Source organism: Meleagris gallopavo, chromosome 1 (assembly GCF_905368555.1).
Source record: "Meleagris gallopavo chromosome 1, MGAL_WU_HG_1.1, whole genome shotgun sequence".
Taxonomy (NCBI): Eukaryota; Metazoa; Chordata; class Aves; order Galliformes; family Phasianidae; genus Meleagris; species Meleagris gallopavo.
Genome location: NC_139404.1, coordinates 152,551,326 through 152,564,888, shown reverse-complemented (window position 1 = coordinate 152,564,888; position 13,563 = coordinate 152,551,326). Strand labels below are relative to the sequence as shown.

The 13,563-nt window shown below is 35.7% G+C and overlaps 1 protein-coding gene across 17 annotated transcripts in view; it reads left to right on the top strand.

Moving 5' to 3' along the window:
• The window catches only part of LMO7 (LIM domain 7), a 131,583-nt gene that overhangs the window by 89,564 nt on the left and 28,456 nt on the right, over positions 1-13,563 (top strand). For 9 of the 17 annotated variants that reach the window (XM_085215724.1, XM_085215723.1, XM_085215721.1 and 6 more), the window contains 9 exons: positions 354-650; positions 992-1,279; positions 1,463-1,663; positions 2,119-2,838; positions 4,367-4,396; positions 7,011-7,128; positions 8,265-8,407; positions 9,663-10,083; positions 10,702-11,025. In XM_085215724.1, coding sequence (XP_085071850.1) covers positions 354-650; positions 992-1,279; positions 1,463-1,663; positions 2,119-2,838; positions 4,367-4,396; positions 7,011-7,128; positions 8,265-8,407; positions 9,663-10,083; positions 10,702-11,025 — 2,542 coding nt within the window. The remainder of the gene's footprint in view (positions 1-353; positions 651-991; positions 1,280-1,462; positions 1,664-2,118; positions 2,839-4,366; positions 4,397-7,010; positions 7,129-8,264; positions 8,408-9,662; positions 10,084-10,701; positions 11,026-13,563) is intronic. The other 8 variants (XM_085215732.1, XM_085215735.1, XM_085215727.1 and 5 more) reach the window with 7 other exon arrangements.

Sequence of the window (13,563 nt, the reverse complement as noted above, 5' to 3'; positions counted from 1 at the left end):
AGTAAAATACTCTGTTCTAAGTGAAGAGAGGGGCTGCTGTAGTTGTCTAGGTTTTTTTTTTTTTTTCCTGTTATTTTCTTTGTCTGCTTGACTTCCTTCCATTTTACTCAAAAAAATAGAAAACTAGTTGTGTTGATGTTGGTCAGACTTGACGCAGAGGGGATTTAAATGATCTTAAGTCTTGAATGAGCTAGACATACAGCTTTAGTTTCTCATTAAAGCTTTCCAAACTCTGGTGATGAATTTCTCTTTTCCAATTTCTTAGTGTGCACACTTGAGATTACTGGGCAGTTCTTAGGTTTCAACTTTTGACTTCACTGTCTTCATTCTGTTCCTGTTTTGGTCAACCTCAGTGGACGTGAAAGGAATCCCATAGCTTCCTGCCAAAATAGCAGAACAGAATGTGGACTTACAAATCCAGCTTCCCTACAGATCTATGAGTATGACAGTGGCTCTGATTCAGAAGATGGAAAAAGGATGCCCGACGTGGTTATGGATGACTTAGCAAAACGTAGATTTCTAGTCCAAAAGAGCCCCGTAAGCTCTCCTGCACCTGGACATCATTTTGTGTTGCGCAGTGACTCTCCTAAATCTTGCTCACAAGAAAACTATTCGGCTGGTCCACTAGCTGCAGTGCTTGAACCACTGAGGTCAGAGATACTAATCCAAGATTGAGTAACTGTTTTATTACCTAAATTGCAGTCCATCAATAATTCAATAAAGTTAGCCTTCTAATCAGCATTTTAACAGAGGTGATAGATTACTGTGCCTTTTCTGTCAAATTTTTGTCAGATGTGATAGGATGCCGATATAACAATTTAACTTTTTTTTTTTATTATTATTATTTCTGGTACTGCAGTGATGGAATTGAGAACTAATTTGCTTCATTCACAAGATTGAACTTCTGACCAAAAAGCATGTATTTTTTTTTTTGCATTCTTTTTGTCAAGTTGCTCCTAAAATATCTTAACTGATTGGGTATTTTGAACAGTAACCAGAGGAGACAGAGGCAGTTGGATACTAAAGTGGAAAACAAACCAGGAGTTAACATTTCTCCAGAATTATCTGGGTATTTCGATGAGGATGAGGAAGAAGAAATAGTCATCCCAAACATTGAAAAAGATGATCTCTATTTTCGCAAGCTAAGTTCTTCAGCATCAAATACAGTGGTTCCTTTTGACAAATTTCTTCCTAAGTATTGGACTCCAGAAGAATTGTTATGGAAAAAAATCAGGAAATCCTCTTTCAAACCCTGGTATAAAGAGATTCAAGGGTTCAGGTGCGTTTTTATGCATGCCCTTGTTTCTCTCCTGTGTGCAAAGCTTCTTTTTTTTTTTTTTTTTTGAGGAAAATAATTGAAATATTATTTTCATTACAACTGTTGCACTGTTGACACTATGCATTTTACTAAATGCATACACTTTTTTTTTCTTTTCCTCTGTTTTCTTGTGCTGCTGTACAGTAGAAAGAAATCAGATTCTGAGGATATCAATTTTGCTTACAAACAAAGCTCTGCCATTGTTGCTAACCAGCCGAGACCAAGTTTCGAATGGAATAGCAGTAGCAGAAGGGATCAAAACTATAAGCCAACTGCTGAATATATGGGAAGCTCATTGTCACAGATTACAGAAGGAAAAATCTTGGAGGCTTCTGACCAGCCCAGGTTCATACCACTGCATGAGTTGTACTCTTATTGCATCAAAAAGAAGTGTCTGGATATGCAACAGCTAAATGAAATTAAACTGCATCCTGTGATGTCGTGCTTCTTTTTTTTATTATTACTTTTTTTGTTGTTTTATTTTTTACTATAGCTGTAGGTTGCTGGTCATCTTCTGAAAATTGTAAATGTGAAAGGATAACATGATCTATAGGGTTTCTAGCTTCGTCTGTGAGCATGCAAGTGTGCTGTTTATTGGCAAGTCAGTATGTCTTGTTACCTTTACATTGGTTGATGTGCACTGTGCTCTAGTTAGCGGTGGTGAATGCCAAGTGGTATAACTGTACTGCTCAGGATATTGCAAGTCTAAAACAAATGTATATTTCAATACATTGTGATCTGCTTGTTTTTTTGCTAGTTAATGATATTTTACTTCCTTCCTTTTGTTTTATATGCTTCAGTCAGTTTTTGTTACTTCAGGCCCTGCAAAAATACTCTGACTACTTGTCTTCTGAAACGAAGACCAAAATTGATCCTACTTCTGGCCCTAGGCTTATAAAATGTAGAAAGAATATTTCCTTTATACCAGGATGTGATGATGAAGGAGATGCTGAAAATGGATATCCATACCCAGATCTAGAAAACGATGACTTGTTTGTTCGCAAAACTGGGGCTTTCCATATGAATCATGTTGTTCTCCAGGACCCCCAGTATTTCAGAAAATTCTCTGAGCAAGAGTCTCCTCTAGAGGGTGAAATAATTCTGCAACCTCGGGAAGGCCAACCTGTGATTCCAGATTTGGAAAAAGATGACATGATATTTCGTAAAATCCTTTCTCAGAAAAAAGAAGTGCCTTTATCAGGTGCTCCTGACAAGTACCATCCTGCACTCTTTCCTGATCCTTGGAGTCTTCCAGAAGAAATCCGGTCCAAATTTCTGTGTTTACTTGAAAAAAATTCAATGCCTGAGGAAAGAAAAAGGAGTGGTAGAGTGTTGTCGCCATCTTCCCGCCATAAGAGGGACGATATGTTGGCACGCAAGATTGAGTCCTGGAAAGTGGGAAGCAACATGCAGCCAGTAAATTTTATCCCAGGTCCGTGCAGTGAAGAAGACTGGAAGAAGTGGGAAGCGATCAGAGAGGCCAGCAAAGTTAGACATAAGAAACGTCAGATGGTGGAGAGGTCAGGTTGTGTCCTGCACAGATTTGCTTGAGTTAATTGAACTGTTTCCATTCAGAAAAGCATCGTCTTGTGCTAAGCCATTTGTAGAGTACAAACCTGCAGTTTGTTTGTGTCATCCTGGACAAGCTTTTTATTTGCTTTCAATAGAAGCTTATGACTGCAATACCATATTTTCAAAAAAAAAACTATGATGGTTTTTGTAGTTTCAGATTGTTTCTGCCATTCCAGAGAAAATGCACAATAGTTTCTTCATACACAGCTTTATATGGATTTCTATCCATGCTTGAGCAGGAATACTGATTACTCAAAAGGCTATTGGGGGTAGTTTTTTATTTTCCCCACAATATAATTGGGAAAACCACTTCTGAGACACATGGATGCTTCCATGACAAATTCTGGAGGTGAACATTATGATACTATTGCTTGCACCTGAGTTCAAAAATGCTTATAAAATGTCTTTCTAAAGTCTAGAGATGTTTCCAGAGGTTTAAAAAAAAATATTAGTATTCCTTTGCCCATCCAAAATCATGATGCATGCAAGGTGTGCATCCACATAATTTTTAATTCTATGGTGGCATATTTATTCTACCAATATTTTCCTTTGCTTTCATATCTTATATAGTCCTAATTAATACTTTCCCCTAATCCTTTTTTTGGTGTATCTCCACTTTTCTTCTCTGACTGAAGTCTTTTTTTGAGCACCTACGTAACTCTCCTTCAGATTTTATATTTTGGAAGACTGGAGGGGTTTGAATGTTCCCTTAGCTCTGAAAATACGGCATTGCAAGTTGCAGTTCCACCAGCTGTGCCTTCTTACCTTGTGGCTAAGATATTTATGTGTTGCAAGTGGTAGTTTGATGTCATCATACTTAATTTTTAAGCTTTATGCTGTTAACAAAGTGCAGGCTTCACTGAGGAATATTTCTGAAGCGCTTGAAATAATTTCACATTCTAAGCATTAATTCAGTACAGTACTCATATTCAAGAATACTAAAAATCCTTGAATCTCACGGAATGTGTATGATTCTCCACTTAATGTGTGAAAGTATAGATAGGACATTTTATGAATTGCATATATAACTTGTATTTCGCATCAGAGATGGCTGAATAAGCAAGGAAACAGCCTTTATGAGCCGGGCTTCTTGTTAGGACTCAGGTTGACTTTAATTTTCATTTCTTGAGATGAGTATCTTCCAAACGTTGTGCTGTTTAGCAGCACTGGAATAAGCGATGAAGAATTAAAACAAGGCTTTATTCATGCTGTATTTCTAAATTGAAAGCATTGAAAACTTACCAGCAGCCTTGTTTTGTCAGTTTTCTGCCTGATTTACACATCATGTGAGTCCTGATGTGCTTCTGACTTGTGTGAGATCACTAATGTGCTACTCCATGCTGGCTGATCCTTAGGCTTTCAATGGTTTCCCCTTCATTTAGTAAGGGTGCTGGTGTGCTGTTCATATTAATGTTGTTATGAGTATCAAGCAAAACACTGAATCTTTTCTCTTTTTTTGGTTTTCTAATTTCTCAGACTGTTTCAAAAGCTTTCTGATGAGCAAGGGTAAGTTCATAAAACCTTGAAAGATCATGACGCTATTTTTGCCTCTTGTTTAAATTCGCATGCATGCAGGGTAACTAAAAACTGGTTCTAGAAGCAACTTGTGCATGCTGCTTTGTTCTGTGCTCAAGCAATTTACATAACAAATACAAGACTAAAAGCTATGCATCTGGTTAAGTCCTCAGACATCTGGGATTGTATTAGCTACAGTTATCAGGGATTTTGAAAATAGCTCTATTTTATATTGTACATGGTGTTCTATATTTAAATCAGACTCTAAAGCATTCAGGTAATGTAAAGCAAGATCAGTAAATATTTCTTTTTCAAAGACAGCACAGTTAGAATCCTGAAAGTAGTTAATGAGCTGCACGTTTATCACGGGAATGACTGAAAAAATCTGTCGTTTTGGAATTGGTTGCAATACAATATCAAATGACTTCCAAAGTAAAAATTGCAACTTAATACATTTGATTGATAGTTTAAATGAGTATCAAAATCATTTGATCTGCTGTTTATTACTTCACATTGCACATTTTGGCTGTGATGGTAACAGCAACTCCAGTAAGACTTGAGAATTATTTAACTAATTTGTTCTGACAAGGTAACAGTTGAACCAAAGTAAATAAGTAGATAAATAATGTGAACAGAGTATTCTCAGAGTTATCGGTCTGAAGTTTTTAATAAAAGTGTTGGGCTTCCTGAATACTTGATGGGTTTTTTTAGACTTGCAGTTATTGTATTCTCAGTGGTGAACTGGTTGGTTAGTGCCATGTTAAGTTATGGTAACTTACATAAGCTTGTTTACAGCTTACTGTGGCTCAAAGAGAAATTTTCCATTTCCATGCATGGTGGCATGTGAAGTATTTAGTTAAGCATGGTGCTCTATATTTTCTGAAGAGGAAAGAAAAAGTAAACATATATATGTGTATATATGTGTGTATATATATATATATATATATATATATTAATGTGTTTGTATGTTTATTCATCTGTACTTTTTTTTTCATCCAGAGGCAAAACCTGGTAAATGACTATAGGCTTGCAGGAGAAACAAAAGTTCCTGAAGAAGATAAATGTTAGTGAAGGGAGATTCAGTTGTTAAATCTTTGAAGTTAAGAGTAGACTAGAAACTAACATATACCCTTAATTAGGTTATATTGTATTTGGGTCTAGATTTTCCTAATTTACTTCAAGCAGGTATAGAAATTCAAGTGCAGGTATAGAAACTTGAGTAAAAAAGCAAGGAAATTCTTGTTGTGTAAGTTTTCTTTAGTGAATTTGGGATGGTGTAAATGCTTACCCTAAACCATTTCTATATGCAATATGAATTAACTGTGAAAGAGAACTGCATAAGAGTTTCTACAAAAATGACCTTCAGATTTTTGCTAAATTTGGCATTCTTCCCATTCAGAAAATAAACAAGCAAATGGGGATAATGAATTAATGCCCTAAACTTTTTTCTAGAGGTCAAAGTCTGAAGTCTTATGTTATGAATATAAGTAAGTTGGACCTCTTGGGAGGAAGTGAAAGAGACTGGTTTGTTAATTCAGAGCTCTCTTGGTATGTGGGAGATTAGAGCAAGGCCCTGTGCTGAATCACTTTATTTTAACCTGCTTTTCTGTCATACCAAAGAAGCGCTGCAGTGTTGTGTTAGAACTTATTCTAATATCTTTCCATCCTTTAAATTTTGTCCAGATAAATACAAATGAAAGTGTTTTGAGGGAAAAAAATTAATCAGAAGTCTACCTTTCCTTTTGTATTATAGCACAGAGCCTTTTGACAAAGCATATGCATGTTACTTGATGTCTCACAGATTTGAGGTCAAATATGAGTAGGAGTCTTGTCCTACTCTTGAACAAAAAGATCTGTTATTCTATTTAAATGGATGAACAAGAGAGACAACTGCAAAGGCTGGAAGTCAGGTGTATTGGAAAGGAAGTTAATTTTGAGGAATTGAGGTTACAGTGAACTAGTAAGTAGGAGTTTGTGGGCAAACTTGCTGACATGTGTAAGAAATTATTGAGGTGATGACTGTAGACCTTCCTAACTTAGACTGAAAGTACCAAAGAGATTTGAGAAAGGGTGGTAGGCTAGTGGGGCCTGTAACATGATTGATCTGAGTACTTAACAGTAAATCACTTTTCTCTTTTTGTAATGTGCATCAATAACTGACCTGATTTTTATGATTATTTTAAGAAATGAAAGAATAGGAGAAGATTTGAAGGCTGTTGCTGAAGAGGAAAAGTGAAATGGAAAGTTTGGCTTTGGGGAGTGGGGAAGGCTTTTAGGCAAAAGAGGTTAGCAAGGTCAGTAGAGTAAGAAGTTTAAACAGTAGTAGTAGGTATAAGGAATTAAATGGGAATCATTAGCAAGAAGCTGGTTATTTCCTTAATCTGAATTTATTTGCTCAAAATTGCAACTACTGACTTCAGTGCTGGCAGTAGGTCCCAATCCAGTCTTGCTGCCTGTATATTTCCTGCTCTGTTTAAAATAACACTTAGGAATGCTCAGTTGTACTAACATAAATCTCCCTCTCTTGAAGGTTTCACTTGTGAAACTTGTGATTGTAGCTGAGATGTTATGAAGCTGAATATTCTTTTTACTTTTTGATTTCTAGGAGTAAATCTTTGAATGATGTCAGTGCAGAGGAGCAGCAGTCATTGCGCAAAATTCGTTATGAAGAACTACAAAAGATAAAAGAACAGCTGCAAGAGCAAGACCTAAAGTGGCAAGAAGTAAATACTACTTTTCACTCCTCCTGATGTGTCCTGCCAAAGGGCTGGGTGCTGCCAATGTTTAGTACCCCAGAAAACTGGTTTTGGCATGTGTGGTAACTCATGTGGTTGTGCTCTGAATTGATGCATTTTATGCAACTATGAGTGTTTTTTTTGGGGGAGGGGAATATCTGTTTAAGGCACAATTGAATTTATTTTTAATATTGTTACAAGTTTCTGATCAGTGTTTCAGGATATGATTTGTATATAGTGTGATATCACAGTAAAGTCTGCAGGCTTGATTTCTGCTGACATAAAATTTAGGACATGGTTTCATGTGTTGTCTGAAATTTGCAAATGTTTTTTTTTTTTTTTTTTTTTTATGAAATGTTTGGAATGTCTGAGTACTTGATCCTTTGGGAAAGGAAGGAAATAGTAATTCCTTGAGCAAATTCTTGAGGCTCATATTTCCCAATAATTCTGTCTTAAATTTAGCTTATAAACTGACATGATAACATTGCACAGCATTGTAAGGTTATCTGAAGACCTTTACTTTTCTTTTTATTTTTAATTAAAATCTGTGATTGCTAATGATTACCAAGTAGAGGTTGAAATTAAAAACAGAGCATTAAGAAAGCACTATATAGCTGTTTGTTTAGTGCATCTCAGTTCCAAAATTCAGTACTTCCTTAACTAGCTCTGGTATTTCATGGAAAAGATTGCCAGTTCGCATTGTGGTTTTACAGACATAGGATATCTATTTCTATAGTTTTTTTTGTTTGTTTTCAATTTAGAATTTAAGACGTGTTTATTCTCAAGCTAATGTATCAAGGTAGCATACTGGCAATTTGAAAACTTGATTATGATTAAAAAATGATTAAAAAAAATCCCCACATCCAAAGCCTACTAATAAATTCACATGCTATCATATTTGTTTTCAGCTATGTGTAATTGTGTGACATACTTTAGAGCAAAATTGAAAATGTCAAGGGGAAAAAAGCACACTTATCAGTTAGAGGGAAAGTGCATGGAAAAAATGGCCTTGATACAGACAGACAATTAAAAGTGGGGCACCAGATAGCATGTGATGGGATGTTTTTGTGGGCTTGCAAGATCTTGAGAAAATCTGATTCTATACACTCATGTGACTCCTGTAGGATCTAGCAAAATGGAAGAATCGCAGAAAGAGCTTCACTTCAGAGTTGCAAAAGAAAAAGGAAGAAAGAGAAGAAATAGAAAGGAGAGCCTCTGAAGTTTCTGATAGGAGTAGCAAGCCACTGAAAGAAATGCAGCAGGAAAGGTAATTACCCTAATGGGAGTATTAAATTGTAGAACTTAAATCTGACTTTTATTTTCCTTTTAATTCTTCAATAGTTTTTACTTGCAAGTTGCCATTGATACTTTAGAAATCTCAACAGTTTTAGTTCCAAATTATAGTGTAAAAATCTAGGCAATTGAACAGCAAAATATGGTCTCCTAACACATTGTTTTCATAGAATATTAAACAGTTCTGCTCTGTAACTGATTCTTTATTCCAGCTATGACTGAATGTGCTGTGAAGTCAGTATTTGTCTCCATTTTAAGGAGTTTAAAACAAAAGGCAATTAACTAGATTAATTTTCTATTTATTTTTGTATTAGCTTAACTATTTCTCTTTCCTATAATGTTTTATTTGCCATTCTCTTTGTAACAGAGGATAAATATAGTCAGAGCTGTTATGAATCTCACAGAACTGTAAACTTCTTTACTTGTTTTTCTCTTTATCCCCAGTTGTTTCTCTAGGTATTTACAGAACAAGACTCTCTGAAAAGTGCAAATGTGCAAATTGAGTATTGCAGTACTAAATCTGATTCTTTTTTTTTTTTAATTTGAGTGAATAAGGTGAAGGAAATATACACATGGCATATATTTATAAAGAAAGCTTAAGTAAATCTTAAAATAGTATTTTGACTTATTTATGAGGACAGCAACTATAGTCTCTTGAAGGAAAATATGGGTTCAAATTGTATTAAATGTCCAATATTGCCAGCATCTCAAATTTGAAAATTACATGGTAAAGATTATCTCTTTTATTGTTGCTTATTTTTAATGAGAATGAATAGCAAAAACATAAATGAAGAAAAACGCCCTGTAATTTGTTATCTGGAGTGCAGTATGGCATTCTGAGCGAGTAGACACCCCAGCAGAAGTGTGTATGTGGTTCAGGTGGCCTTCACTACATTCTCTTCTCAACAAAATCAGAATTTCTGAGGATATGCAACTTGAATAGCTCTATTTATTTATTTTTACAAAGAGATTGCTGTCTTGGTGGCAACCTTTTGATTTGACAGTAATGTGCCTGAGTATTATGGAAGTGTTGAAAAATGGGTGTGTGTGGGTGAGGAGATGAACTTAAAATATATTAAAATAATATTTTTAAATAATGCTATTCATTTCAATTTATCAGAGATGTGTTTCTCAGTTTATGCTCTGTTGTGAACATTTAGTTGTCAAAAGCCTTAGGTCCTACCTGTCCATCAGTTCGCTTTGGTATTTTAATGAGCTCTGTCTTGCAGGGAACAAAAATATGATGGCAGATGGGTGTATTCACTGACTGATGATGTGTTTACTGAAGAAAAAGCACCTGCCACACGATCAACAGTGAAAGATTACCTGTTTGAGGAAGAAACCTCCTACAGCACTAAGGACAGCAAAAGCCAGTATGCTGCTCAGAGAAGCGAGGAGAATCTACCAAAGCCAGAGAGCTCTGCCATGCGTGAGGTTCCTACTGTCTCAAAGAGCCTGGCGGAAGAGCAGAGCTCAGCTCTTTTGTCTACCTGCTACTCGGTGAATGCTCAAACTGGGTCAGCTCAGGTTTCAGCTTCTCTCCCTAGAAGTTACCAGAAAACTGATACCTCGAGGTTAACATCTGTGGTTACACCAAGACCTTTTGGTGTCCACTCCAGAGGAATCTCCTCACTTCCACGGTCGCTCACGGTAAAATTCTTTAGTTCTGAAATTTGTAAATGTTGAGTGTCTTGGATGGCTGATTGAACAGTAGAATGTAATGATCTCCTTAACAAAACAAAAGGCACTACTGCTTTTTGTTGAAGGCTGTATTAACAGAGTAGGCAATTCTGTCCTTGTGTTAGATATTTACTTGTTTTTATGTACTTAAAGGAGCTTCTAGAAATATGTCTAAAAATATTTTTGGTGGAATAATCTTTTTATTACTTTTAACAAATCTCCTTATTGTTCCTTATCAGAAAACCTGCCTTTGTCTGATGTCATTGTCTGAAATGTCTTTAACAATTATGTTAAATTAAAATTTTCAGTTTATATAAATTTCTTTGGCTCTACTGACTTTCAAACTGAAGATTTACTCCTGCCTAGAATTTGCCTGCTCAGTAAAGCACTGAAACACAGAAATTGTTCTGATATTATTAAATTATTATTTTAAGAGTGGGTAATTAGTAGTGGGTACATTACTAAGTGTAGTGACTAGAAGCTGTGTGAAAGGGAGGGGTATTTTGTTAAATATTTATACTGCTGAAAGATGAAGGACTTTGGTAAAAAAAAAAAAAATTGTTTTTAAAACTGTCATTTTTGTTCTAGATGGACGATGCTCAGAAATACAATGGAGAAGTGGAAAAAGCTAAAGCAACTCAAACCTTAACCAGCAGCATGTTTTCACTACCAGATTCTACATACTCTCTCTCCACCAGTGTACTCAGAAGGAGAGGTGAGGAGGAAGAAGAGGAAAAAGAAGGTGTTAAGTCTGTACCTACTCCTAGTTTGACATTACCTGTAAAGTCACAAGACCGAGATGCTGGAAATAGTATTCTTAAACCAGAATATCGTTCTCCTCCTGATTCTGTTTCACTTGCATCTTCTGCAGAAAATGCGAGTCTATCAGAACATGACGATTCAAAATCTCTGGTAAGTGTGGAAATCAATCACTTAGTGTAACTGGATGCTGCAGCAGAGTTTAAATAAATAAATGCTGTTATATCTCATGCAAATATTCTTTAGTGGTATGAAAATAATCCATTTCATTTAATTCAGAGGAAAGAGAATTTGGGAAGAACATTTAACTGGTTCTTCTGTTGAGATCTTTTCCTATTTTTTATTTGTCCTATGCTTTTATTCAGAAATAAAATTAGAAATAAAAATAGTTATTCTAAATATTCAGTTTGATACCTGTGAGATTTCTGGCACTTTCCCAATTACCTAATTGTGCTCACAATGAGGCATGTCAATTAGGTGAATGGTCTAAGCTGCTGTAGCATTCATTTGCACTTTTAAGCAAACTGGTGGTGGAAAAATAAAGATCAGCTTTTCAAAGGCTAGCCTTAAACATTAATATCACAATGTTTTGGTTTTTTTCTTTACAATCAATTGTGACTTTAGCCTTTCTTTGTTTTTGTAATTGTATACTTGAAATTATTCTAATTGTTATTCACGCTGAATTCAAAGAGAAATCACCATCTTTTATACACGCTTACCCAGGATCTGGTTCTTTCAGTGCTTTGGTGTATATATATCCATGCTACTTCAAGTGATCTCATATATCACACTAGAAAATGAACAGGAATAGCTTTAATTGTCACCACCTTTCTGCAATCTGTATTGATGTTGCTTACACCCAATGACAAATGAAAGATGAGTTCTTTGTATTCCTGATGTTGCTGTACAAGTGAATTCTCAGTAGCCTTAGTGGAGATCATAAAACCTTGGATGCTGATCACAGAAATCACTTCACACACAATCTTTTTGTACATTCAGTCATTTTGAATCATCCTTCCCAATCACTTGTGGAAAAAGGAATGCTTTAATAGTACTGATACTCTGTAGCAATTGCAAAGAAGTTATACTTTTCTGAAACTGTGATTTTTGATGAGGAAAGAGATCAGGACCGTTTTTTTTTTTTTTTTTTTTTTCTTATAGTAAAAACAGGCAGAGAAACTTGCAATTCTAATCACTGAAAGCATAGTTCAGGTATAGGTTCTTTTCATCACTTCAAATGAGAGCAAAGTGTACTAAATTCTTTTTTTTTTTTTTCCTCTATGATTGGTCACAAAGATATTAAATGTCTTGCCTGTAAATGAAGAATGTGTTTACCAAAAAAAAATAATAATAAATAAAGCTGCTTGTGTTGTGCTTCATACAAGCTGTAACTTAAGGAATGCAAGTTTTATTTGGCATGTTTGTAAATCATTGCCAAAGCTGAGAAACTGATATAGTTCACTAGGCAATCAGAACAGTAATGCCAAGTTTGTAAAGTACTAAGTGTCTTGGAGATGACCTGTCCAAATTATGAAGCTCAGTATGCAAAGTTGAATTACTCCTCTGACAAGGTAGGTTTGAAAAAGAACTTTGTTGGGGTGATGGAAGTAAAAAATAATGATTGTAATTTCCAGGAACACTCTCAAATTCAGAAGCTTTCTACATGCTCCAGTCCACTGTGCTCACCTGTCTGTAGAATACCTGTGAACGTGTTGTGTTACTTGCTTAAGGAGATGATATGAATAGAAAAACCACAAGATCTATTTCAGTGTGAAAGCTTTTGCAAATTAGGAGCTGTTTGTGATAGGACAAGGCGGAGTGGTTTTAAACTGAGACAGGGGAGGAGGCTTAAGTTAGATATTAGGAGGAGGTTTTTCATTCAGTGGGTGGTGACACACTAGAACAGGTTGCCCAAGGAGATTGTGGATGCCCCATCCCTGGAGGCATTCAAGGCTGGGCTGGATGTGGCTCTGGGCAGCCTGGTCTGGTGGTTGGTGATCCTGCATATAGCAAGGGGGTTGAAACTAGATGGTCATTGTGGTCCTTTTCAACCCAGGCCATTCTATGATTTCTGTGACTTGATAGTTTCAACCCTGGGTTGTGATGATGAGTGTTTTGGCATGAATTTACCTGTAACATAAGGATAAACCTCAGGTTTATTGCCTTGAAATACTGCTGTCTTCTACATCTGTTGCTTGGATACTTCAACAGCCTCCCCTGGCTGCTTCCTGTCCTGAGACTCCAGCTGCTCTCTGTGTGCTTTGACCAACAGAGAAGTCTTGGGGAATGGAGTAGCGGTATAAACTTACAAATATTTGCAGTTGGAGAAAATGAATCCCATCCTTTCAGAGGATTAGTTCACTAGGTGACTAAAATGTAAATGTACACTTAGTGCATGTTGTGAGCGTGTGGGGTCTCCTTGGTGTATGCATTACTGGAATGTATTTATTGTGTTTGACAGAAATCTAAAGTATTTTTTCCTTTTTTTAACAGTATCAATCTCTTTTTTAATGAAGTGAATAGTGTGCATTTGGATACTTTAATTGTTTTTTAATGAATTCACATTAAAATGTTAATGTATGCACCACATGTTTATAATATATTGTGAGATTGTACGCAAGCATTCCAAAATATATTCCAAGTTAAACATGTCTGTAGTTTAAAATGTAAATGTCAGGTTTCATTCTGGTT